General features: G+C 40.0%; 1 protein-coding gene across 1 annotated transcript in view; it reads right to left on the reverse strand.

Annotated features, from left to right (window-relative positions):
• Positions 1 to 598: 598 nt before the first annotated feature.
• Positions 599 to 26117, reverse strand: part of st18 (ST18 C2H2C-type zinc finger transcription factor) — a 41700-nt gene continuing 16181 nt past the window's right edge. Inside the window, exons 6-21 of the mRNA XM_061255956.1 lie at positions 22305 to 22439; positions 20598 to 20688; positions 19352 to 19444; positions 17487 to 17695; positions 16628 to 16824; positions 13407 to 13634; positions 12353 to 12465; positions 11425 to 11487; positions 11038 to 11106; positions 8273 to 8335; positions 5986 to 6066; positions 3854 to 4075; positions 3327 to 3415; positions 3004 to 3107; positions 2473 to 2616; positions 599 to 932 (exon numbers count right to left, since the gene is read on the reverse strand). Coding sequence (XP_061111940.1) covers positions 792 to 932; positions 2473 to 2616; positions 3004 to 3107; positions 3327 to 3415; positions 3854 to 4075; positions 5986 to 6066; positions 8273 to 8335; positions 11038 to 11106; positions 11425 to 11487; positions 12353 to 12465; positions 13407 to 13634; positions 16628 to 16824; positions 17487 to 17695; positions 19352 to 19444; positions 20598 to 20688; positions 22305 to 22439 — 2042 coding nt within the window. The 3' untranslated portion in view covers positions 599 to 791. The remainder of the gene's footprint in view (positions 933 to 2472; positions 2617 to 3003; positions 3108 to 3326; positions 3416 to 3853; positions 4076 to 5985; positions 6067 to 8272; positions 8336 to 11037; positions 11107 to 11424; positions 11488 to 12352; positions 12466 to 13406; positions 13635 to 16627; positions 16825 to 17486; positions 17696 to 19351; positions 19445 to 20597; positions 20689 to 22304; positions 22440 to 26117) is intronic.

Raw genomic sequence — 26117 nt, forward strand, 5'->3', positions numbered from 1 at the left:
TGTAAAAAAAGAAAGGAAAAAATTAAATTAAGTTTTTTTTTTTTCCTCACTTGTACTCAGTTTGATGTGTCAATGTGCCATACATTTACATACAGTTTTGTTGTTGATATTAACTAAAACAACCATTAAAACAATTGACGATTTTAGATTATTTTGCATGTTCTTGTAGCTACAAGGAGTCTATTTTCATCCATTACTTGACATGTGCATTTGCACATTAATCGCCACAAGATGGCAGCACTGGCCAATGTTTCACGGTGAATTGGCATTACATAATGTTTTCTTTGTATTACAGTAATAAAGAGTTCTATTAAAATAATATTGACATGGAAGGTGCTAAAATGTTATATACAATGTGCAGAAAGCATTTTTTTTGCTGTCCAACATATTAAGCTGGCAATTGGGTTACTTTAGAAACTGTACATTACATCATTTTTACTGTTTAAATATGGTAGGAATAAATAAAAAAACTATAAATAAACAAATAAATTAAGACAATAAATAATTATATTATAGCATACATGAATATAACAAATACAGAATTAAATGACCATAAAACTACATAAAAACTAAGTGCAAAGGGGGAAATCCACAAAAAGAAATATATTATTTGTTTTTTAAATTCCACATCCTATCACGGCTGGTATTGGTATGATATTTTTTTTCTTCAGTGCAATGTGTACGCTGTGAAACGGAAAAGCGGTCTCAAAAGTCTTTTCTGGGACATACAACCGAATCAGACATTCCCATGAGGGTCTATCCCGTTCTCCTACCGCAGAGATAACGCACGCTCACACGTGAATGCCCTTCACTGCTTGTTTGATGCTTTCCAAAAGAGCCTTACATTCAGGAGAATAGTCGTGTTCTGAGTTGTTGTACATGTCCGTCAACGTGTTCACGTAAGCTTCGAAGTTGTGCTCACTTATCGGTCCCTGAAACAACATCAGAAAACAGTCCCTGTTAAAACGCTCCCTTCAAAGGCAGAATATAAATAAATAAATATACACACAGCTAATACACAAATATCTGCACTAATTATGCAGTGCTATTAACCAACAGGATAAATACGGTCCAGAGAAGCTGGCGGTAATTTGGTGTACAGTTCTTTGCTTTTGTGCAGCTAATGCAATGTCCATCTATGGAGCTGAATATGGCAGCTGTAATTGCCGTGACAGGCTTTTGTCAAATATTGAACCAAGAGAGTGTATTTCTGACACCAGTTGATTTGAAAAAAAAGAAATAGCAATCAAATTCAATAGGCTTAGTTGTTCCTCTGCCTTCTACTCCCATCACCTGTTATGGCTGCAGAGACCAAAGCCGTCTGTTACTCTGACAGTGGCCATTTCTCAGGTGATCTGAAAGGAATTTATCAATCCAGTTTGCTACACTTTCTCAATGCCTGTACGCCTCAAGTGTTTCTACTGACTATTACTTGTCTTTTGAATACACCTACTACATACATAAAGTCTGTTTTTTCGTGATGAACCACATATGCTAAATTATAATATTATTACAAGCAATGTACAAAATCTTAAGCTGGCCCAACTATTACCAGATATTTTTTTCAGTTATTTCCATATGAAAAGTGAGTGTGAATTCGCCATCTTCTTGTCAGCCAAGACACTACATGGCAGGTGTAAGCGCCTGGGTGAAGTATAGGGAAGATTATGCTCTTTTTTCCATGTGAAACTAAGTATTTACTCATTTTTATGAAGTTACAGTTATCTGAATCACTATACTGTATATCGTGGAGCAGGTTATTTAACCACACAATTGTGTTTTTTTACAATTAGAGATCACACTGTATTCAATGTCAGAATAAACAAAAGGATGTTTGATTGTATAAACCAATTTATACATCAGTCTTCAAAGGATCTCAGGTAAATTTATCAAATTCTGCTTTTTGATGATTCAAAACCTCATAAAACCTGATGATTTCTATATACTCTGTCTTTTTCATTGTTATATCAATACCTGGACACAAGCTTCGGTAAGCTAATTTTCCTGATATCAATCAAAAACATCACTGCAATTTCCTGTTTAATCCCTCAGGTTTTCAAAGGGACATGTTCAGTATGATTTACAGAGTACATATCACTGCAACAGGCATGGCAAATAAATACACATAAATAATAATAATATTAATATAATAATAATAATAATAATAATAACAATAATAGTACTGACGATAAAGGTAATAATAGTGATCTCTATTCCAGGCTCTGCTTTTTATACAGTGCTCTCAAAAATATCAGCGACAAAATATCGTCGGCAAGACACAGGGCAATTCTTGATTCTTTCGCTGCCCCAGCACTGTAAATGAATACTACTTTAATTGATGTTGTTTCAGGAGGACGGTACTTGTCTTAAAGTCCGTCTAAAGTAATGGCAGTCGGGTCTGAGAGAGGGGTGAGAGAGCTAGCCTTTGGGAAAGAGGTTCAGGCGTGAGTGTGAATTACGGGCTTGTGGTACCATTTGGGGGAGCTGGATGTCAGTGAGGCTGTTGATGAGAGCCTGACTCAAACGAGCCAGCTCCTTCAGAAGGCTGTCGTTGTGCTGCTCGATCATCTTGTTCTCTTCCTCGATCGTCTTCAGGTTGCACTCCATCGACGATATCTGCCGTTAACCACGAAACCAAAAGCCACTTTCGTCAAAAGTCCAAAACGACTACATTACCCACAATTACCCCCTCCTCTCAAATTTGACCACAGGCCTCACAGCCTTGGAGGAAGATGGATGTAGTCATAAAGTTAAAGTGTGGGCTGAGACAAGTCACTGAGACAAGGAATAATTACCGAGGGGTCACGCTCTTCCAAATTCGCTGGCGTATTACAATGAGCCGTGAGACGCTTCTACCTGACTATGCTGACACCTGCTGGTGTTCGTGAGCCTCACTCCCCCCAGACGAACAGGACAATGTGTCAAACTGTGTCAAGCGCATGTAACGTTTCACTGAAGACCTACACTGCGGAGGAACGCGCGTGCGATCCCGGGCCTGCTCACCTGCGTCTGCAGCTGCATCATGTCCGCCTCGATCTTCAGGTTGGACTCGTTCAGTTCCTTTATCTCGTTGTCCAAGTGCTGCATGTCCTCACTGCTTTCTATGCCTGTTCCAACGCACATCCTCTAGTTTAGCCCAAAATTATCAATATCATTAAAAAGAATATGGATATATCTACAGTGTATTATATATCTGAGGTTAATCATCCTGAAGTTGAATGTTTGAAAAATGTTGCAAAACTCCAGATTTTAACAGCTCGAGTGGATTCATGCTGACCTGCCATTTATTTATTTGCCAGTAGAGTAAGAGTTTTTACAGGGCTTACCGCTGCTTGCTTTCAGTTTAATGGTCATCATCTCATCTCCTGATAGCTTCTTCTTTATAGTTTGGGCATTCAGTGGGCACCCAGACAAACTGCTCAAAAGTTCAAAGGGGGATAACAATGAATTCACATTTAATCAGAAATGAATGATATTTACTATCACAAACTAGAAGGTATCAGCTCTTAAGAGACACCCTGTTGATATCCTTAATAATGACTCGACAGAAAACTGCCTGGCCTGAGAGAGCAAAGCAAAAATGAGAGGGCAGCCCTTGTGAAGATAGAGAGAGTGAGAGAGAATGAAGGAGAAATAGAAAATAGAGAGTGAGAGAAGAGAGCCAGAGAGAATGAAGGAGAAATAGAGAGAAGAGAGTGAGAGAGAGAGTGAAGGAGAGATAGAGAGAAGAGAGAGTGAGAGAGAGGGAGAGAGGGAAAGAGAGCCAGAGAGTGAAGGAGAGATAGAGAGGAGAGAGAGAGTGTGAGGGAGAGAGGGAAAGAGAGAGAGAGCCAGAGAGAGAGCGAGGAAGTACCTTCGGTGAGTGACAAACACGTTATTGGCGTGACCCAGTCCATTACAGCCGGGCAGTGGACAGTGGGGCAGCTCCTGTTTGCAGACTTTCCAGGAGAAGGTGGATCCATTAATAGAGCTTTCCTTCTGTCTCTTGGCAGCGATGGGGCAGCTCCCAGCACTGCGGTGCGAGGTGTATTTACCCGAAACGTGCCCCTGGCCGTCGCACCCAATCACCGGACACCTAGCGACAGGGGGGACGGGGGCCCGGGGGCCCGTTCAGCACAACCGTCTACTTTCTCATTCCTTGCACATTCTGAATTATTGATATTGCAGATAATGTACAAAGCGTTTGCGTTACATGTTACTCCGCAGCGTGAGAATAAAAGGGAGAGCGCTCGAAGTGAGCTGGTTCGCTTTGAAAGCACCCATTTGTTATTTATCAAAACATTTTCATAAAAAATGTGTTTTTGGAGGATTTCCCCAGTGGTTGCCCTCGTATAGGAGAATGGGGATACGCTCTCAATATCTGAGGACTACCGTTTGCGTTTTAACCACTGCGTTGTAATTAAACACTACGTGTTATCCGCCGTGAAGGTATACAAAAAATGAAAAATGTACTCTCACAGGACAGAGTGCGCTGCCATATTGTATGAGCTACGATGAGAGATGAATCTAATGGACCTGCAATTTCACATCATCTTCAGTCAGACAAGGCTTGGAGGCTGTATTCACCCTGAGGCATGGCAGTACAGTATTTCCTGAAGTTATGTTTAAATGAAACCCACACACGGTCTATTGGGTCAACCACCTTAATCTACTGTTTTGTATTTTTCTTACAAATGAACTAGAGCTACTGTAGAATTGTGTGAAGACTGAGCGAACTAAATACACTTAATAAATGTACAATCTGATATCAGCCCACTGCCTCCAATATCCCTTCATGTACCGGACTGGAAGAATTTTCAAGCCATTAACCAGATTAATCCAGTGAAATGCTGATTAAAAATGTAGTCAAGTTAAGTACAGACTAAATACGCAAACTGTGTATCTGCCAGCAAAAGAAAAAGTCATATTCAATTCAACATTTTGGGGTGTTTAGGGAAAATCTTGATAGCTGCCAAAAACAGTAGGACAGCTGCACTCCACAGAACAGCAACGTAATAGCAAACTGCATCAAAAGCCTTTCTGTATGTCCTGTAGCAACTCTAAAAGGGGTTAGTAGATTCGGATGACCTATTGGCTCTTAAATGTATCCTGTTCAATTTGGACGACCTATCGGCTCTTGAATGTCTCACGAGGCCTTGTGTTTCCAAAAGCCAACAGGGAGAGCCCTCACAACATACGGGATGGACTGAAAGCGAAAGGCTGTTCTCAACACCAGTTTTTTCTTTGTTTACTTACAATACGACAGCCTATCAGAGCTAAGAGGATTGCGCTCTATCATTAGTGAAGGCCCGCGACTTCGACACAGGTAGCTGCTCCGCATTAGTTGCTGCAGGACGACGCATGAACCATGCCATATGGCCACTGATATATAGTAATCTAGTACAGTGCCGATGTACTGTTGCTCTTCCTTTAATATGCATGAGATCTATTCCAGTCTAAGTCCTAAGCTTTGGACCCTGCATTAGTAATTAAAAAGAAAAAATAAATCTGCTACAGATGCAAAAGTAAGGAGAGATGCTCATATCTGACTTTGGATTTATGCAGCAATCAATTACATTATTTCTATAATAACATTACGTGGCGTGAACTTTTCTGAAACCATTAAACCTTGACTAAAGCTGTAGTGCCCGATTCTGACCTTTACTGAAGCCCTCCCACCTAATGTTTGGTGAACATTAACTATTTCTGAATTATGGAATAAACAGAACACTTATTGAAACAACTATGGGGAACAGAAGAGCTTCAACTATTCACAGCTGAAATGGGACCGAGTGTTAATTTGCTAATGTTTATAAGCAGCCATTACATTTTCCTTTTAATATCAGAATGGATTTCAGCCTGAAAACCATAATCTGCTCCATCTGCAGATTGCTGCATTAATTGGGACTCAAAAAAGTTGAGCAAAACAAATGGTATCACTGTAGCTGCAGCGGAAAGAGGTCTATGGCACAGGTAGTGAGACCACGAGAGAAAGGCCGGGCTTACTTAATGTCCTGCTCATCCTTCTCCTCCTTGTTTGGTGTGAGCTTCAAGCCTCCTTTCCTGGCACGTGGGCAACCTGACAAACTAAAAGCAGTTAAGGAAAGGTCAGCCATCTTGTCTTGGATTCATTCATAGAACAAAATCACTGATCGGACAAAAAATGCTTGTGCGAAATGCAAAATTCCTCCGTTTTGGTGACTAATGGGCAAGGTCCAAAAAACATTAGAGGAAAGATAAGTTGAATTGCTTATAGTGAAATAATGTTCTCATGAAATCTTTAAAATTAGTCAGTAAATAATATTATTTCAATTTATTTTGTTTTTTATTGAAATGTTATTTGGAAGTTACCTGCTATTCATTCACTAAGCCTACTATCTTATTCATTTCCACTTGTGTATGAATTATTTGCTTGCTTTGGCCAACAGACACACTTAAATATCATAAATAGAACTGCAAGCTATATAGTAGAATCGATCATACAGGCTTTGTCCAATTTGCAGCCAACACAGCTAAGTGCTGCCAGAGCAGTGTATGAGAGGGGTTTGTACAGTTGTTTGTTTGTTGTTTGTGTCACTTAACATCCCTACCTGGAGCTAATCTAGGCAAGAAGATATAGAGAATAGCTCTGTAATATTTGATGTATTTGTGACACAAGTTTACAGTTGATGCATTCTTTAGACTTTTCATGCAAATTAAATATTTTATTAGGGAGTTGGATTACTCAAAATAATGCACTTATTTATGCAGCAGTTAACTGTAGTTCTGGCAGAACAACTGTACTGACTGCTCGTGGAGTCACATCCATTCTGGGATTAATGTTTTGGTAAAAATCCAAAATGAGTTCCAGCAATGTACTATAGCATTCACAATATCAAGTTTTTGTCACGACAATCCTCAAATGTAAAAAACCCAAAGACCAACAGACGCCTGCATTCCATTATAAAATGATATACTTGTAATTATTTTATTTTATTTTTTTCCATTGCAACATTCCATCTCCATTTCCTCTTAATTACTCAGTTTGGATTGCCTTGTTGCAACTGTAAGCCTATCCCATTGCTGAAATATTCACCATCTACTTGGAAGGTTTCAGACTAGCCTGAGTGTCTTCCAAATGTGCAGTCAGTGGTTGCTGCCATTTCAGGGGCTAGTGGGATTTCCATTTTGAGTGTAAAGTACTCCCCTCTCTGGTTTTAATAACTCATAATATTGTGATGGTTTCCTCCACCTTATTTTCCCTTCTTGTATGCTCAGTCTCCTGTGATACTAAAATATGAAATAGCATAGTCTCAATTTCTACCTTCAGGTGTCATTAGGGGCAGATGTTCCATTTCAAATTGTTTTCCCTTAACAATACAATCATGCGATTGTTTTTGCCTTTTTAAGCGCTAACTTGTAAGTATGCTGGAAAATGTCCAGTGTTAATTCAACACTAACAGAGTACATGAGTCAAATACGGCCCATTAGAGTTGAGTTAACACTGAACAATTTACTATGTACAGTGATGCCCATTTATTATATTTTCCAAAATTGGAATTGCCAATTTGGTACACCTGTTCCATCACTTTTAGTTTTGGAGAATGCAGGACGGAATGTACATCCATGTCCTGCAGTCCTTACCCTGAGGCCACACTGCAAACTCAACACAGCTGCACAGCCACACTGCAAACTCAACACAGCTGCACAGCCACACTGCAAACTCAACACAGCTGCACAGCCACACTGCAAACTCAACACAGCTGCACAGCCACACTGCAAACTCAACACAGCTGCACAGCCACACTGCAAACTCAACACAGCTGCACAGCCACACTGCAAACTCAACGCAGCCCCTGCAGCTGCTGCAGGCTGACCGCAGGTGTCTAACTAACCAGAGAAGTCGCTATTGCACAATGAGGCAAGAAATCCCTGGCAACTAAAAGTCTCCCGCACTGGTAACGCTCTGACCAATTACGCATCGCCCCTCGGGACTCAGAGCAACAGCTGCCGCTGGCACAGTCAGTATCCCATTCCAGATTGTGGAGCACATCACTGCATCAATAACCAGTGCTTTAGCTGGACACATCACCTGAGAGCCCCAATAAACTAGTTACTTTGTAGGAGCCAACACATCTGGTTCTGGATCATCTCCAATCGTGCAAGGTGTGCATTTTGTACAAAAGGATTACAATAATTACACAAATTATTATTGCAAATGCAATGCCGTCACACGTGACACATCGTTTTTTCAGCAAACGCACATTTCAACCATTGCTGTTCTTTTTTTTTTCTTACTCGGCGTAGACCTTACCTCCTGTGAGAGGCATAGTTTCCAGTCACATGACCGGACCCGTCACAACCAGGTGTTGGGCACCTGTGGAGAAAGAAAAGGAACAGATGTACTGGCAGTTTCATAGCCGCAATCTAAAAGAAAGGATTATTTTGTCAGTTGGCCTTTCTAAATGTGTTTGCTCTATGGCAGTTATGTTTACGGCTACGATTTGCCTGTAACGATCGCAGATAGTGTGAAATAGACGTGCCAGAAACATGAGGAGCCACTGAAATTCCAAGCATATAACATAAGCAACAACAAAACAACGAAGTAAAAGTAAAAAATAAAGTAAATAAAGTAAAATTGCAAGTAAAAAATAAAGAAAATAAAATAATAAAAGTTTGAAGTTAATTGTAAGAGTGGAACTGGCATTTGGAGTCTGTTGCTGTTGTCCCGCAACATGAGGACCAAGTAAGTGTCAATGCCAGTAAAGCAGGACATCACAAAGATGAAATATCTGAATAAACTGATCAAAACATCGAGTGTGTCAAAATTAAGTGTGTGATACTTTGTTAGGAACACACTGGTGAGTTCAGCAATAGTAAACAACCTGGTAGACCATGGAAGACCACTGCAGTGGATGACCAAAGAATACTTTCATTTGTAAAGAACAGATTGAGAACACTCTCCAGGATGTGAACATACATGTGCCAAAAACTACAATAAAGACTACACCAGCATAACCTCAGTTGGTTCACTGCAAGATGCACACCACTGGTTAGCCTCAAGAACAGAATAGCCAGTTTACAGTTTGCTGAAAAGTGCATTAAAAACCTGTGAAGTTTTACGGACAAATGAATTGAGTATTGAGCCGTACCAAAGTGATGGAGAGAAGAAAAACAACAAAATGCCTGAAAACTCATTGGATGATGCAGCAGAACAATGACCCCAAATATACTGATAATGCAACCAAGGAATTTCTCAGGTGCAAAAATGTAATGTTCTTGACAGGCCAAGTCAATTATCTGTCCTGAATCCATCTGGACATGCATTTCACTTGTTGAAGACAAGACTAAAGAAAAATGCCCCAGAAACAAATATTCTTATTTGGCTGCAGTATAGGCAGAATATCAGGGAAGATACCCAGCATCTGGTAATGTCCATGGGTCACAGGCTACAAGCAGCCATCACATGCAAAAGATTTGCAACCATGACTTTATTTCAGATTATGTTAATTTGGTCAAGTACTTTTCCTCCACTAAAATGGGGGGTCTATGTATAAAAAGGGCTGTAACATCGACATGGATCACCTGATACGGATGGAAATACCCTCAAATTAAGGCTGACAGTCTGTACTTTAAGCTTTATTTGTTGTTTAATTTCAAATCCAATGTACTCTAGCTCCGAGCCAAAACAATACAAGTTGTATCACTGTGTAAATAATGTATACTGTAAATATGGAAAGTTAGCTATTTCAGTTAGTAGCTGATTGTGACATTACATGAATAATTAGCATGAACAAGCTAGCTACTAATTAAATGGTAGAGTGATATTAACTGTATTAGCTATAGTCTCTGTGCTAACATAATGTAACACACATTGGCTAATTAACCTTTGTGATTTGTGCCGGTGCTGTCATGCATTTGGTTGCTGGCCTAGGGCTTGGCATGCTTTAGTAATGAAATCCGTATAGTAGCATTATGATTTGCACTGTGACAGACATTTGAAATTCAAGTGTGCCATTATGTCAGCTATGCTACAAGACAGAATAACTAAATATCATGTAGAACAGGTATGTGGAATTAGGTCAATATGTGTGTTCCGGAGTCATTTACAGAGTACACTATGTTACACTGGAATCTTATTTTGTATATTATATGGCCAAACCAACCTAATCACTGGTAAAGCCAATGGAAGATTATGGAAATGTAATCTGTTATAAGCACTTGGCATCATTGTGATTAAAATGACCACTCTGAAATACGCCTTTTTTAATAATACATAAAATATTCAGTCTTGGGTGCAGATTTTACTTCTGCAAAGCACCATTTGTGTTAGAGACATGTTGGAGATGGATTTGGATTCAGCAGATTCATTAAAATGTGCAGTCTCTGTTTTATATATGCAGAACAAGCAGAGACAAACCGAGCCAAAATAAGTAGGCGTAATTTTCAGTACCATGAGGCTAATTTGCACAAACTGACATCTGTCCAAGTATGATCTAAACCAAGATCCTGGGCTCCAAGATAGGCCAACTTAGGTTTTCAGTGTGATTTATATTATTTGATACAGTGTCAAAAGCATCACACAAAAGGAAAAGATGGAATATTGCTCTGGTCAGAGCTCCCTTTATCAATTATTTATAACTTTGACAAGAGCAGTCTGGCTGAATGTCTTTATTGATCTTTTGCTCATTATGTAAAGAGTACAGATGTCAGGCTTACACTTTCATTAATTTATTTAAAATGTCTAGAACATGTCTTGAAATGTTTAAAGATCAGTGGATACAAATGCACTTGGTTTATTTAATCAGAATGTAAGAACAGAGACTTTGGAAAGTAATGTGTGGAATGTGCAGATAACATTCAGCAAAGGTCAACGCAGAAAAATATGCACATGCTTGCTGAAAAGGGATCCAATGAACAGGTCAAGTTTTACAGTGTCATCCATTTCATATGTTCAGAGAATTCTCAAATAATATGTGCTATATTAGCACGAGGAGGTACTCAAACCTATAAAGAACAATATATGATAACTAATAAACTAATAAAAATGAGTAAAAAAATATCTGTGACTATACATACTTGAGTTCCTGAGAATTGGCAGCCATCAATGACTTGAGAGTCTTGTCAGCCAATGGACAACCAGAAACACTGCAAAAATAAAAAAGTAAAAAATAAAATAAAAAAAATAAAGCAAAATAAAAAAAAATAATAATAATAATAAAAAAATAATAATAATAATAATAATTTCATAACCAGGTCCAACAATTGATACACTACTTCATATTATTATTATTATTATTATTTATTTATTTATTTTTAAACAATAAAATACTAATCCATCATAGAATGGTTAAAGTCATATTCATTACATCTAACAATAGATGTTTCACCTGTCATATGTGACAGATGCTGAAATTAGTCTCAGAGTAATTGGTCTATAGAGTTACAGTGCATGTCTCTCATTACCTTCGATGTGAAGCATAATTTCCTGTCACATGACCACTCCCATCGCAGCCTGGAGTCGGACAGCTACAAAGAAGCAAAAATCATTAAGCTTTAAAGCAGATAGATTTGCACAAAAACACAGTACACTATACTTTACTCACTTTTTAGCTGAACCAAGTAATAGCAAGTACACTGAAATATACACTGAAGGAGTAAATATTGTATATCACTGTAAAGTTAGTATAGCAGGAAGTTTAGTAGAAGAAATGAATTTCAAGAGACAGTGTCTGCCTTTTGAAAGTGTCGTTAAAAAGGCAGGTGGTGGTTTTACTTCTTAAGCTACAAGTGTGTGATCCCAGATTGTAAAAAGTGCATGGTTCTACTGAGCTTAACCAATGCAAAACATGCACAGTCTAACTACAAAGTTAAGAGACTTGTAAGCTCAAGTGAAGGTATACATACACATGAACTCACTTTCAAAAAGATACATTTCTCCTCCAAATGAACCTGCAGATACACCAGTCACAGTAATGGATAACGTAGTTGGTATTGTACATTTGTACAGTGTGGATGTTTCTTAATTCCTGTCAATATAACCTTTGCTATGAGTTGGACATCTATAAAAATGACTGTCCATTCATTGAGATAAGATAAACAGACAGGTCCACTCAGATTCAGTTTGAAATCACATTAATAAATGTGTTACAAGTATAAAAGTGTAGTCCCACAATGTTTAAAGAATTATGTGTCTGCATTGAACCCATATTTTGCTGTGTTTTGTCTTTAAATCAGACGAGTACATTTTAAACAAACGTCACATTGTTTTTAAATTTTTTCCAAGAGAAACTTCAGTATCGCTTCAAATTTTTACTGAAAGTTGGGACAAAACAGAGCAGCAGTGCAGGACAGATGTACTGAAATGGTAGACTTTGCAATCTCCGCTCTCTACCTCATCAGTTCTTTCTTCGGGTCTCTGGCAAGCATCTTGTTCTTGGGACTGGACATGGTGACATCTCCTGGGCACTTCCTGTCCTCAGAGACTGAATGCTCCATGTTGTCTTTCTAAGAAACACAAAGCATGTCTTTGTGTAGACATCCGTATAACGTTTGTTTCAGAGTAAGCCTCATAAAAATGACAGACAGTTGCTCAGAAAAAATAACTTTTGAGGACACAAAAAGTACCAGCCTTTTTAATATTCAAGCTAGAAAATAAAAAATAAACAAAATGCGGATGAGTATCAGTGCACTTAAGTATACTTACAGTAAACCATACATCCGTTCAAAGACACCCTTAATCCACCCGTATTTATGATAAACAGTCCTAATGCAAAACCTTTGGATTTACTTTTTTCAGAAGGAATCTGTCAAAAAGCACCAGATGCTGCAGTGAATTAGAAAGAGAACAACTGCCTGGTCTGTTTAGTCGGATTAAAATATGAAAAATAAAATCACCTACAATGTAAAATGGCATCCTAAGATGCAAGCTTATGATCTTTCAATTTGAAAGATCATTTCAGTAAACCAATTGTGGCAACATAGTCGCAGTTCACAAAAGGATACAAAATGTTTCACAGCGACTGAATTTTCTAGTGCCATATATTGGTTTATTGATAATTCTGTGCTATCGCAAATTTTCAAAAATGTCTCAATATAAATCATTGCAATATTAATTGTATTCAATTCATCTTTCATTAAAAAATTTGAACATGAATGATGAATGAGTTTATATTTCATTTGGAATTTAATTTGAAACTTAAACATAACCGTAAGTAGTATACAGCAAATAGTCTCTGAGACAACTTCTGGTTAATTCAATTCTGCTGATGGACAGAAAGGGCTTTAAACGGACTTTAGTTTGGCCATGCGGTGCATCTTTTACAAGTGGATCCATTTCAGACGCTGTCCATTTAAAGCCATAAGCTCATATGTCATATAAGCTCATATGTCTTAGCGCCAGCACTTTCTCGGTCATGTTCCCGGGGCGATGTGAGCGGGCCCTCTACCTCTTTGTCCTGCAGGGTGTGTGCTTTGCTGAAGTTGAGGGGCGTGTCCCAGCCGTCCTGCTCGCACAGAGCCTGGTAGAAGGAGGGCGTGATGCGTAAGCTGGCCGACTGGGAGGGCGGAGTCAGGGCTTCTCCGGAAGGCAGCGTCGGCCCAGCTTTGGCGTTCTCGCGGTTCTTCTTCATGCTCAGGTCCAGCGTGCCGTTCTCATCCACCTCTATCAGCACATCCTGCGTGCCACACCGCGCCTTTCAGTTTCACATGTTACACGCAGACGCGCGCTCACACAGAGAGAGGGAGGGAGGGAGAGAGGAGAGAGGAGAGAGAGAGGGAGAGAGGAGAGAGAGTGAGGAGAGAGAGGGGGAGAAGAGAGAGAGGAGAGAGAGGGAGAGAAGAGAGAGAGAGGTGAGAGGAGAGAGAAAGAGAAAAAGAGAAAGAGAAGTGTGTGAGAGAGAAAAGAGAGTGAGAGATAGTGAGAGTGAGAGAAAAAGAGCAAGAACAAGAGGGTGAGAAAGAGAGAGAGAGTGAGAGAGAGAGAAAGAGAGTGAGAAGAGAGAGAAAGAAAGAGAGAGAGAGATAATAGAATAGAATAGTATAGAATAGCCGGAAATTTCTATATAAATACTGCATAGATACAAACACATGTTTTCATATAAATGCTGGTATAATTGTAATATTTTTTGCAGTTTACTTGGAGGAACATGGAACATGACTGCTAAGTAATTGTATGTCAATATGAATTTCTTGTCGTAATTGGGGGGGTATGGGCTATTCAGAGGTTTAAGATTACCAGACGCATATTACACATACTATCTCCCATCACTAAATGTTATTCCACAGAGGCAATGCATACAATACATTTGAATATTGCCTGAGAACAGCAAATGGCCTGAAGTTAGTGAATGCAGACTTTGATTATAAAAGATAAGCATGTGCATAATTCTGTGGCACAGATTGCTGCTGTATTGTTCTCCGGTGACAGCTGTGTCATCTGTTTTCTAGGACACACTACCAAGATGGCATCTGGGAGTGCTGGTTTTAGGTCATTGCCATCAAATACAAATTAAAAAGCTTAATGTAACATAAGTTTTATCACCAACAGATGTGTATTGAACTAGGTGTTAAAATTGTTCGGGGTGGTTGATGCCGGGGTTGCTATTTACACTGTTAGATGGTTCAAAAATGCGGGGAGAACAAAAGAATGATGCAGATTATTCCGCACAATACGACCTGCTGCACCTCTGATCCAGTATTTGTCATAAAAAGGAGTCTTTCTAATTCAAAATGACATCTTTTATCCGTTCGAATTCCACACTGTGCAAGGTGCTCAGAAGGAATAAACGTTTTTCCCTAGATTTGAAATAGGACATGCTCTTATTCACTATCTCAGACGATGAAGCTACCTCAGAATGCAGCACACCGAGCTAGGGTCAATGGGCATTTAAATCAGAATAATCAGTATATATTCAGTGACATTATTTAAACATCAATACAATCCATATATATTCAGCGATTCTGAGAAATCTTTTGTAGCTGTCACAGTTCTCTCTCATTGTCGCTGTGTATTAATCCCTAAGCACATCCGCAATCTGTTGCAATGGTTCCACAGTGCTGAATGCTTTATGAAAACTCAATTATACATTTGCACTCATGAAAACCGTTTTCAAAATCAGTTTTTGGACCGTTTAAATGTTTACATTTTTTGTTATTTTGTCTTTTTAAAGGACATATTCATTGAACAGACAGGAAAAGGCCAAAGTTAATCAACATTTTTTTTTTTTTTTTTTCATTGAATGGAAATGGAATGCGCTTTCCAGGAAATGCTTGCTTCATCGTTATGCATCAGGGGAGTACACGTCTCCATTGGATTGGACGGATGAGATTTCATTCCTGTTTAACACACGGATAATCCACGCGTCTGTGTTCCAAGTTTTAGCTCCCTTCACCCCATATGCTCCGCCTCCTCGTGTATCACAAATACAGGATATTCCTTAAGCCATTTTGAGTTGGAGCAGCGCACGATAAATACGTAAACACTGTTTAATTAATGCGGCAGGCCCTGGGTAGGGGGCCATATGCCTTACAGTCTGGGCTTTCAACAGGGGGTCCGTGAAGGTACTGTAGGGGGTCCCTGGCCACACTTAATATGCAATAATTATATTTAGAATTGGGAGTAATGTCTAAATATGAGCCTTTAAAACTGGTGATGGGGTTCCCTCGGGGTACCGTTGAGCCTGAGAGGGGGTTCCTGGTAAGGAAAGGGTTAAAACCCTGCCTTACCTACTCACTGTAAGCCTTAAAAGGCAAGTTTAAATGAACCACGTTCAACTTTTTGGGCATCTGTGTTTAGGTTTTTTTTTGCCTTTTTTTTGCCGATACTGTGAGGTTTCACCATTAGACCAATTCAGAACATGAATTGTGACAAGAGGCCATTTTTGTTGGTAAGAACCGTCAGGGCCTGGAAGCGGTGCCAAAGCAGGTGCACAGAGAGAAGGGTCTGCCCAGGCCTGGGATCTATTGAGGGGAGCACACAATCTGTGCTCTTATGAATGGAGGGGGGAGGAAACCAACAACAAAAACAGCAAAGGACTCAGAGCAATCAAAAGGAAATTTAAAAAAGGGTCAACTTCTGAAAGGACGCATATTCGACGGGGCGCAGGGAGATTTTCAATTTGTGTGTGTACCGGGGAGTTTCAGAAAGGGTTAACTTCTAAAGGGGTGCGCATTTGATGGAGAGTGGTGAGATTTTCAATTTGTGTGAATAAAAGATTTCAGTTAATGAATGCTTCTGCTGATTGGTTTAATCCACTGAAATAGTTTTATGGGCCATCTGATGGAGATGTGCAGCAAAGGCCGATCTGAAAAGGCTTATCCAGGATAATATCTTACTGACCAAAATATCTTTACCATCTGCAGCACGCCAGACTTTCATACCAATATTTAAAGTGAGTTTTTTTTACATGTAGCATTAAACCACAAACCATATATAATAAAAACACAACATAAAATTTAATAAAGTGTTAGTAAAGCCCATTGTGTTAGTTCTTCTTTTGATGTAAGTACTAGTGTACATTAAAGCTTTATAGGTAAACCTCTTGTTTTTCTTTCACCAGAGGCATAGTTCTCTTTGCCAAAATCGGTCCTTTTGATCTTCCTGCGCGAATCAGCGATGCTTTAAAATGGCCGCACTCAAATACCTTTCCAAGTGGACTAATTTGATTACCTTTGTGGAGGGGCCCAGGGGCCTGGCAGCCATGGCGTCCGCGTTGCCGCGGTAGCGCGTGGACAGGTTGAGGATGGCTGCCGTGGCGACGGAGGCTTGGAGCTCCTCGTTCGTCGGGTTGTAGTGACCAGGGCTGTGCCCACGGGGCATGGTCAGCTGACCACCCGGGGTCATGAGGCAGGGGTACTGCAGAGTTTCTGAGAATGCACACGTACGCATGCACAAGCACGGACACACGAACGCATGCACACGCACGAGCACACAAACACACATACGTAGCCATGTTGAGCGATTCCAGTGAAACTTACAGAAGTCACTGTACAAATCCATTGTGGGGGAACTGAGAGGAACATGGTGCTACAGACTGTTTAACACCATTTTATTGAGTCTGCTTTGGTTCCTATAAAAGATACAGTAAACTGAACCACCCTCCTAGCTACTTCAGTGTGCTAACTCAGACTCACTCACATGTGTTGGGCTTAGTACAGTTTGTACACCTATTTTCCACGGCCTGTGTTAGATACTACACTGATTCACACTGCTGCAGTGCTGGGTGAATCCACCCTTTGGCATTGGTTTGGGGTCAGGTCCAACTACAACAGATGCACGTAAGGTTTGTACCTGTGAAGACTAACAGATTGCAGTGTTTTACAGTGTTTAATTCAGAGCTGAGGATTCAGTGCAGGAATCGCTAAATGCATCCATTACGTATTTACAGCAGCGTGATCGTGCCATAGAGCATGGCGGACTCGGCACGGCTAATTGAAGGAAACGCGGTTGCACTCGTATGTGAAACACGTTGAACACAAAACATTTAAAAAAAAATGCAAGGTATGTGAAATCCAGGTTGGAAACTCACGGTCAGAGAAGCGGGAGATGTCTTGGTCCTGGCAGGCAGGCACGGAGGGCTGTTTGCCGAAGACCTGTGCGTCGAAGCTGGCGTAGTCGAAGCGGATCTTGCCGTACTTGTCCAGGTCCTTGGCAAGGTTTGCCTGCAGAGCGCTAACAGGGTGGCCAAACCTGTAGTTATACTGGTTGAACTCAAACTTCTTCATCAGGGTTGGCGGTCTGCAAAATGCAAATTTAATCAATTGGTAAATGTATTTGTTTTGGAGTCAACGAAAATTCAACATCAGCTACCTTTTTTTCTCTATTTGTCTGATCATCTGCCTGATTAGAGGGCATGCACTCTTTATTTACAGTAATTGATATTGAATTAGTGTTGGTAGGATTTGATCTCTCCCCAAATCCATATCAGATTTATTTTGCAAACCCAAGGTTATTGGGTTAGAGTATATGAGTAATACTCTGCACAGGGTTAATATCAACAGCATAGATTCTTAATGGGCTCTAACCTTCAGGATGAGGGGATCTCTTTTGTTTGTTGTTTGGTGAGTCATTACGCAAAACTGTGTTTGTCTTCTGCAATCGTACGATGTAGCAACAACCAAGGCCACGCATCTAACAAAGACTACATACTTTTGAATGGAAAACATTGCATTCATTACATCATTTGAATTTGATGAATATTTGACACACACATTTTCACATGGATGGAAATAAAGGCAGAAAAAATATTTTAATCTGGGGGTTCAATTAAAGATAATTGTTGTCTCACAAAGACGACAAAAGGCAGAGGAAGGTCAGAAGTGACCATTTTAAAAATGTTCTCATTTACTAAACAGTAATCGTAATATGCTTGATCCTCTTACACTACATATCATATCAAAGTCACTTTAAAGACCTTTGAAGTATCATCACAAATATGCCTTGAATTAATTAAAAATAAATGACAAAACAGGAAGAAAAACAAAGATTCGGGCTTGCAAGGAAAGCTACACACTTAAGACAGGCCTTGAACGATGTTCAGTGTTCTGCAGTCACTGCACAGTAGCACGAGAACATAGCTGTGTGTTCGTAATCTCTGCTGCGGCCATGGTCAAAATGGCTAATCATTTTCATCACCATTGTTTGCTGCGGCCTGATCATGAAATATTCAAGCCAATGAAATACATCAATGTCTGTCCATAAATTCTAGTGCCTGATACCTAGCGGGGCTCATCGCCGGCATAGTGCCCATCTAATTAATTTAGTAAGGGTGGGCAGTGTGCCCGCACAACCCACTGGGATCATGGTGCCCTAATGTTTTCTCTTTTCTTTTTTTTTTTAACAGAGGAATACCCATAATACTTTAGAACTACTGGGATTTTCAATAGTGCTTTTTGTATCATGCAGAAAACATTTCTGGTTGAAGGGCTTTGATATACAATGCCTCTTATGCTGTTATGAAACCACTGTTTTTCTTTCTTTTTTTTCTTTTTTACTTTATCTCGTTTTCTTCATTAGCAGTGGCCAAAAAACACCAACATTTCACATTCGGGTTATAACAAAACGGCATTTGTAAAATGTAGGCAGTAAAATAAAAATAATAATTTTGACCTTGATGTAAAGCTCAAATCCTTCTTATTGAGTCACATCAAAGGAAAATTCCCCATCTAAAAATACCGCTGTCTTCCAGCAACATTTAACTCCTGTTTCCACGCTGGAAGTCAAACACACAAACGCTTCTTAGCAGCGGATTTGAATTTTAAAGGCAAACACTACGGACCTAACGTTCTTTACTTTGTGTGAGGGGTGGTAATACACTCCACAGGCAATACTTATCACATTACAGGAACATTAAGAGCTGGCGTTATTTCATCCTGTCAGAAAACAGCCACCCACCTGGAGAGGCGGTCAGAAACCTGTCCACACAGTGACACCTCCTCTGGAGGTTTTGTGATCTTCCCCGCAGCAGCGATAGGGCATCCCGACAGGCTAGACAAGCACAGAGGAAACATTATCACACCCGCCGATACAGGAGCCTTTAATTCAGACACAGAAATACTGCAGCGCAAACAGTGAATTAAATGAAAACGGTGATATCAGATCGCTTCTGAAACGTTACGGTGCGGCTCTGACCCCACGCTTTAAGGTCTTTCACCACTGTTTCCTCAGCACTCTGCAAGGAGAAATATCGCTTTGCAAGGATTTGCTCTAAAATATGATAGTGTAGGATTCAAACCTAATGACTTTATGAAGTTGGGTATTCCTGTCATTACAGTGGCTTGGCCCCAGTCCCATTCACACCTTAAACGCCTGTCTCTGAGCTGTGCTGTCCAAGCAGCCATCCTGAAGGGAGATGAGGAGCATCACCAATGTCCTGGCGCTGAATGGGTTTGTCTTAGTGGTGAAACAATTGTCAAATTTCAAACTCCATTGTATGACTGTCCCTGTGTCTATCCATATGTCATGTGCACAGAGAGTGAAACTACACCTACACATAGCTCACATACGTATTAGTTCCATACATCTGCTTGTGAACGAGATTTATATCGAGGTCAGTGGTGTAGGAGAGGGTGGGGTCAGGAGTGTATTAGAGGGTGGGGTCAGGGGTGTAGTAGAGGGTGAGGTCAGGGGTGTAGGATAGGGTGGGGTCAGGGGTGTAGGGGAGGGTGGGGTCAGGGGTGTAGGGGAGCGTGGGGTCAGGGGTGTAGGAGAGGGTGGGGTCAAGGGTGTAGGAGAGGGTGGGGTCAGGAGTGTATTAGAGGGTGGGGTCAGGGGTGTAGGAGAGGGTGGGGTCAGGGGTTTAGGGGAGGGCGGGGTCAGGGGTTTAGGGGAGGGTGGGGTCAGGGGTGTAGGATTGGGTGGGGTCAGGGGTGTAGGTGAGGGTGGGGTCAGGGGTGCAGGGGAGCGTGGGGTCAGGGGTGTAGGAGAGGGTGGGGTCAGGAGTGTATTAGAGGGTGGGGTCAGGAGTGTAGGGGAGGGTGTGGTCAGGGGTGTAGGGGAGGGTGGGGTCAGGGGTGTAGGGGAGGGTGAGGTCAGGGGTGTAGGGGAGGGTGGGGTCAGGGGTGTAGGGGAGGATAGGGTCAGGGCTGCAAGAGAGCGTGCGGTCAGAGTGCGGTCAGTATGAAGAGACCGCGCGCGGTACCTTCTGTGTGTGCTGCGGTTGCTGTTGACATGGCCCCTTCCTGTGCAGCCTGGCGTGGGGCACTTCAGCACGTTCTCATGCATGGCCAGAACTGCGGAGAGGAGAGGGTGCGTCAGAGCCCAGGCCCAGAGCACAATACTCTGCAGTCTCACATGTGGATCACAATCATCATTCAGAATATCCATTAGAAAAATTACACTGGCACCTCAGGAATAAAATGACTCCCCTATTAAAATAACATTAGAATGCAGTCCCCTTCTGTATATCGCACTTCTGACATGTATGTAAGTCTTGTAATAGAAGTTCTGGTCCTTTTTTCTTGCACTCACTCAATGTGAAGGATGTATGTTTGTACAAAAATGTTAAATTGTATGGTATTATATGCATAATAATGGCAAAACTCGAAAATAATTGAAAGCATTGTTAGGAGAAATTTAGAACGGTATCACAGAAATCCATTAATTAGATCCTTTACTGTATCCCTGAAACCTGCACAATTAATGTCTTTTTTTTTACAAAATTTTTAAATATATATATTTTTAAAAAAGGAGAGTAGACAGTCCACCTTCTTTGTGTATTATACACTTTATTTAGATGGAGAAAGCAGAGAGGGTAACAGATAGAGATGGGCACACAGTACAGAACGTGCAATTGTGGGGAATCCACAATGACCGGGGGGGGGGTTGAATATGGGTTGGACCGTACCAACTCGGTTTCCCCTCGTTTCTGGTTCATTAACGTTGATACTACAAACTTATTTTATCTTTGATACTCATTTTACTAACAAATGGCACTCGCTGTATGTAACAAAATCAATTACAAACATATGAGCTACTCATATGTAGTTTTACTCTGTATATTTTTAAAAGGGAAAAGCTTTGCAGAGGTCTCACTTAGTATCCTCAGTAACTTTTTATTTCTATAGAGTACATAATTTCCAATTAGTTTTCAGGATGCGCCTATTTATTTTTCAATACTAGATTGGTAATCCCTTTGATTCGCAAATACTGCTTCTGGTTTTAGAACACACATGCTTTCAAATAGAAAAAAAGTTAATTACATTTTTTTGTTCCTTTTGTTACGTTGCTGCTTGAATGTTGAATGTTTGTTATATTACATTGAAATGACTAAAAAAAGCAACCAACAACCAGTAATATTTTCTACTTAAATAGAGGCATAATTGGAAATGCATTCAGCTAGAGGAAATCAAAGTTTTACAGGTTTAATTCTCAAAAAGTGCCTATACTTTAGTGTAAATTAAATTGTAAAACAAGGCTGTTTTTACTTGTCGGTGTTGATACTGAGGCAGCATAAGCGGATTTAACGCGTGCTTTATGCTTTGCAGTTTTAATGAGGTATCCATACCATTCAGATCTACATATATTATCAGTTTTGCATAATAAAGGCACTTTCATGATGCGATATTTGAAAAAGAAGAAAGAGAAATTCACCACAACCCAACATGACAGAACTCTTTGGGTGTCACATTATCTTGCAAGGCTGCATGTCAGCGAGTAACACTCCTAAATCTATACTTTAACCAGGCTACGGTGCATCCGTGTCAATTATTTACATTAGTTTGGAACAGACTACAAAGAGAATATTCAGCGGTTTTTATTTAGATTCTCAATACTTTACAGAACACAGAGGGCTAAATTATTGGTAAATACACAAGTACTGGTTGAGTTGCGCTGACGACACACTCACTCTCAGGGGGAACGCGCACTTTGTGCGGACATCCGGACAGACTTCTGTGGTGCGGGTACAGTCCAGTCACGTGCCCCGTTCCGTCGCAGCCAGGCGTGGGACATTTGATGTCCTTCTTGTCAGACCGTGGAGAGTCTGGAAGGATGAGGAACAGCCATGAGAAAATGCACATTTCTAAAACGATTGTCTTTACTTTGCGCTAACAAAAAAAATCTATCTGACTATAAACATAAACATGCTTCTTTACATTGTAATACACATTTTACACATCTTTACTTTGTGGAGAAGGACTTACCTACAAGATTTTATACAGTACAAAGATGTAACAAAGCAGATACAGATGGAGAGAATATTTATTTATCTGTCCAACTGCAGTAGAATGGATTAAATCATATTAGGTGTTCACTTAATTTTAACACAATTTTTGTTTGCATTCAGTCAAGGACAAACACTGTCATGCAATATTCATTTACACGATTCAGCCTTTTTTCAGACTAAATTCTCTGTCAGCACTCCTTAGTATTACATGCTTTGTTAATCAGCACAGTATTCATGAAGACAGATGGGCACTGCAAAGTAGTAAATATTCTTCATAACTGATTTTCAATATAATAGTAGTGCAAATATGACATATAAAGTATACTGTATATATGGCATGTATATATAATATGCATGGGAAATCACAGTGAGGTCACACTTTTTGCAAGATGCTTACATTAATCCATTACTTTAGTTAAGGCTACAGTTTAAACTGAGGCTAGTCATTTCTTAATGCCTGTCCATTGAAGAGATTACAACAAGGATTATACATTTAGCAGTCATTTAAAGAATAAGTACGAAACACGAGAAGTACTTTAGAAGGATTTAAGACTTATGGTCATAGTTAAGTATCTGGTTGAGTCAGGCAAAATCCAATATTCTGACCCACTGAGAAAGATATTTTTTGAGATTTTGTACTTTTTTAGTTATTAGTCCTTAATGCCGAAATGCATTAAATGTTTAACAGTACCACCCGCTTCCACTTCAGTGTGGATTTTTTTCACAGACATACAGTACACTGTGTGGCCACATGAATACTGGATGAATAAATCTCTTCGTTCCTCTCTGTACCCATAAAAGTGATCTACGCGCTGTGTGAAACTACACCATGACCTTCTCTTTGTAATTACAAAGCCATTCATTTTGAAGTAGAAATTATATTTTCTGGAGTCAATATGTACATTTGAATTATAAGCTCAACAAGACTGATAATAAAGCAGTCAGGAATGCTGTTACCCACATAACGGCAATCTGAAAACGATGGCACGGTTTGGGAACAACGCCAATGCTTTAGGCAGAATTTGTTTATTCCACATGACAACTCTGATGTTTATTTTATTACTTCTGCAAAGGATATACATCCCAATATTTGTTCACAATTCCTGAGGACTGTAAAAAAATGTTAGAATGGTTAATCTCTTAATGTGTCATTGAAATTCAACAACGTCTTCTTACAGCAGATACTGTACATCTGAGTGGTTTTAAAAGGGTTCCGGTAGAAGGACTTTGAATGAAAACCCACTCCTGTTTAACCTGGTTATGAGGTCCAACCAAAGCTGTCAAGTATGTTACATATACATCAAAAGGCCCTGCAACCTTACAGTCTGAAGAGGGAAGGCTCTTGGCCAAGATCTTATTTAACTCTGTGTACAGCCAACTGGTCTGGACTGAATAGGCCTCTTAAGATTCATTATGAAACAGAACCCTAATGTTGCCGGGCTGTCAGAACTGTATTTTTTTTGACGGTGACACAAATTTTTCATAAGCATTTTCCCACTTGTGTCAAATAAATGATTCACACTACAATGAAATGCAGGCAGGAAACAGGGATGAGCTTTAACAGACAATGGACCTGGATCGACTGCTGGCCCTGGGGGAACAGCATCCCCGGTGAGTCGGATTTCTCCTGACGTTTCAGGCACTCTATGGCATTTCCAATTGTGAGTGTGAAATACTCCTATCTCTGGTGTTATTAACTGATAATGTTGCAATTGTTTACATCTATTATACCTCATTTTCTCTTTTGGTAAGCTTAGTTCACAGAGTACTGAAACGTAGGTGGACATACCCTTTATGTTTAGCATTGGCTGTCACTGGGTCATACTCGTGGCATTTTTCCCTGAACAAAACAATCGTTTGTAATAACGATAGGCTTATGGATTTTTAAGAAAATAAGAAATAAGAAAAAATGTATAATATCAGATTGAGTAAATTCTGTATTTTTTAAATGTTTGCTAATTCATCTGATCTGTGCTTGAGGGCTACACATTTTGTGCCATTAGTGCAGGAAAATAGCAGGGCCCTGATCAACCAGAAGAGTCAGCAGACCAGAGAACAGTGAGGCAGGGCACACCCTACTGACTGATACCCTCTCAGCCCTGTGAGACCAGATTCAGCCAGGCACCATCAAACAGGGCTGCTGGACACAGTCACAGTGGCACAGTCAGGAGATGGTTCCAGACCATGGACTGCATCACTGTTTTAGCTGGATATGCCTAAAATAAAGTGACATTGATTTTTGCTGACATTGCAGTAGGAATCTTTCACACAATACCTCTTACACAAGAGAAATGCCCTGTTTAAATTCAATTCCTGGCCCCATGTTTCAAAACATGCTGTCTTGTCTTTAGTTAAATGAATACTCCAGTGCAGTAGGTGGAGCTGTTTCTCATAGGATAAGTAAGTGAGGTTTAGCAATCTGTAGTTATGATATTAGCTCTGAGGAAAGTTTATACTAAAGTGAGTCAAATAATTTGCCTAAACAAAACCAGTACTGACACCATATTTTTGGTAAGAATCCCAGAAATTAGTTCCACTGGACAACTGAGCTACTGACAATGATGAAGAAATAAGTAATAAAATATTACACCATTCACTTTTTTAAATTTACATTACAATCCTCGAAAAGTGCCTAATAATTATATAATTAAATAATTATCATTAAATTGTGATTTCCTTTAATGTATTTTAATCAGTTGTTTTCCAAGGACCATACAAACTACTATGACGGTTACGGTGGACCAATTGAAAGCTGACATTTAAGAAAATGAAATGACTAATACAGGAAATAACATAAAACCATTAGTTTGTCAGAACTGCCTGATCAAAGCCTTGCAGTAATAAAATAAGATGTTAATAAAATACTGTTTGTGTTACTAATGCAATTTTGCTGAAAATATAACTCTTCCAATGGACCACCATTTTGGTTCTCCTCATAGACCATGACCGGTAGACCAAGGATTTACTTGTTTAGAGTTTTCATTAAGCTTAAACTAAAACCAGAGCTCAGATTACTGCATATAATTTTGATTGATACCACAGCACAAGTAACAATTCCTGTGATACAACATACTTTTTTTTTGCTTCCAGCAATCTTCCAATAAACAACACTGCGGCACAGGAACAAGAAGGGAGGGTGAACGTTCCACAAAAAGACCTCTCCTCCCTTGGTCTACAACTTCCGAAAAAACGACCACCTAACCCTCCACTGGCTACCTGTACCCGCTCACATCAGATCTAAAATGTTGGTGCTAGCCAGTCGGGCTACCAAGTAGACTCCCCCTGATCATGAGACCTTACATCGCTGTCAGACCTGTCTCTTCAGCAACCTTGGGATGTCAGGCTCCTTCACTCTCTGAGCTTGCTTCCTGGTCACATTTGCTGCCTGTTCTGCCCTCTCGATGGTGGAATGAGCTCCCACAGCAGTCAGAACAGCACAGATATTGGCTATCCTTGGAACCAGACTGAGGACAGACTGGACCTCAGCCCCTTCAC

The sequence above is a fragment of the Conger conger genome, chromosome 9 (genome assembly GCF_963514075.1).
Source record: "Conger conger chromosome 9, fConCon1.1, whole genome shotgun sequence".
NCBI lineage: Eukaryota > Metazoa > Chordata > Actinopteri > Anguilliformes > Congridae > Conger > Conger conger.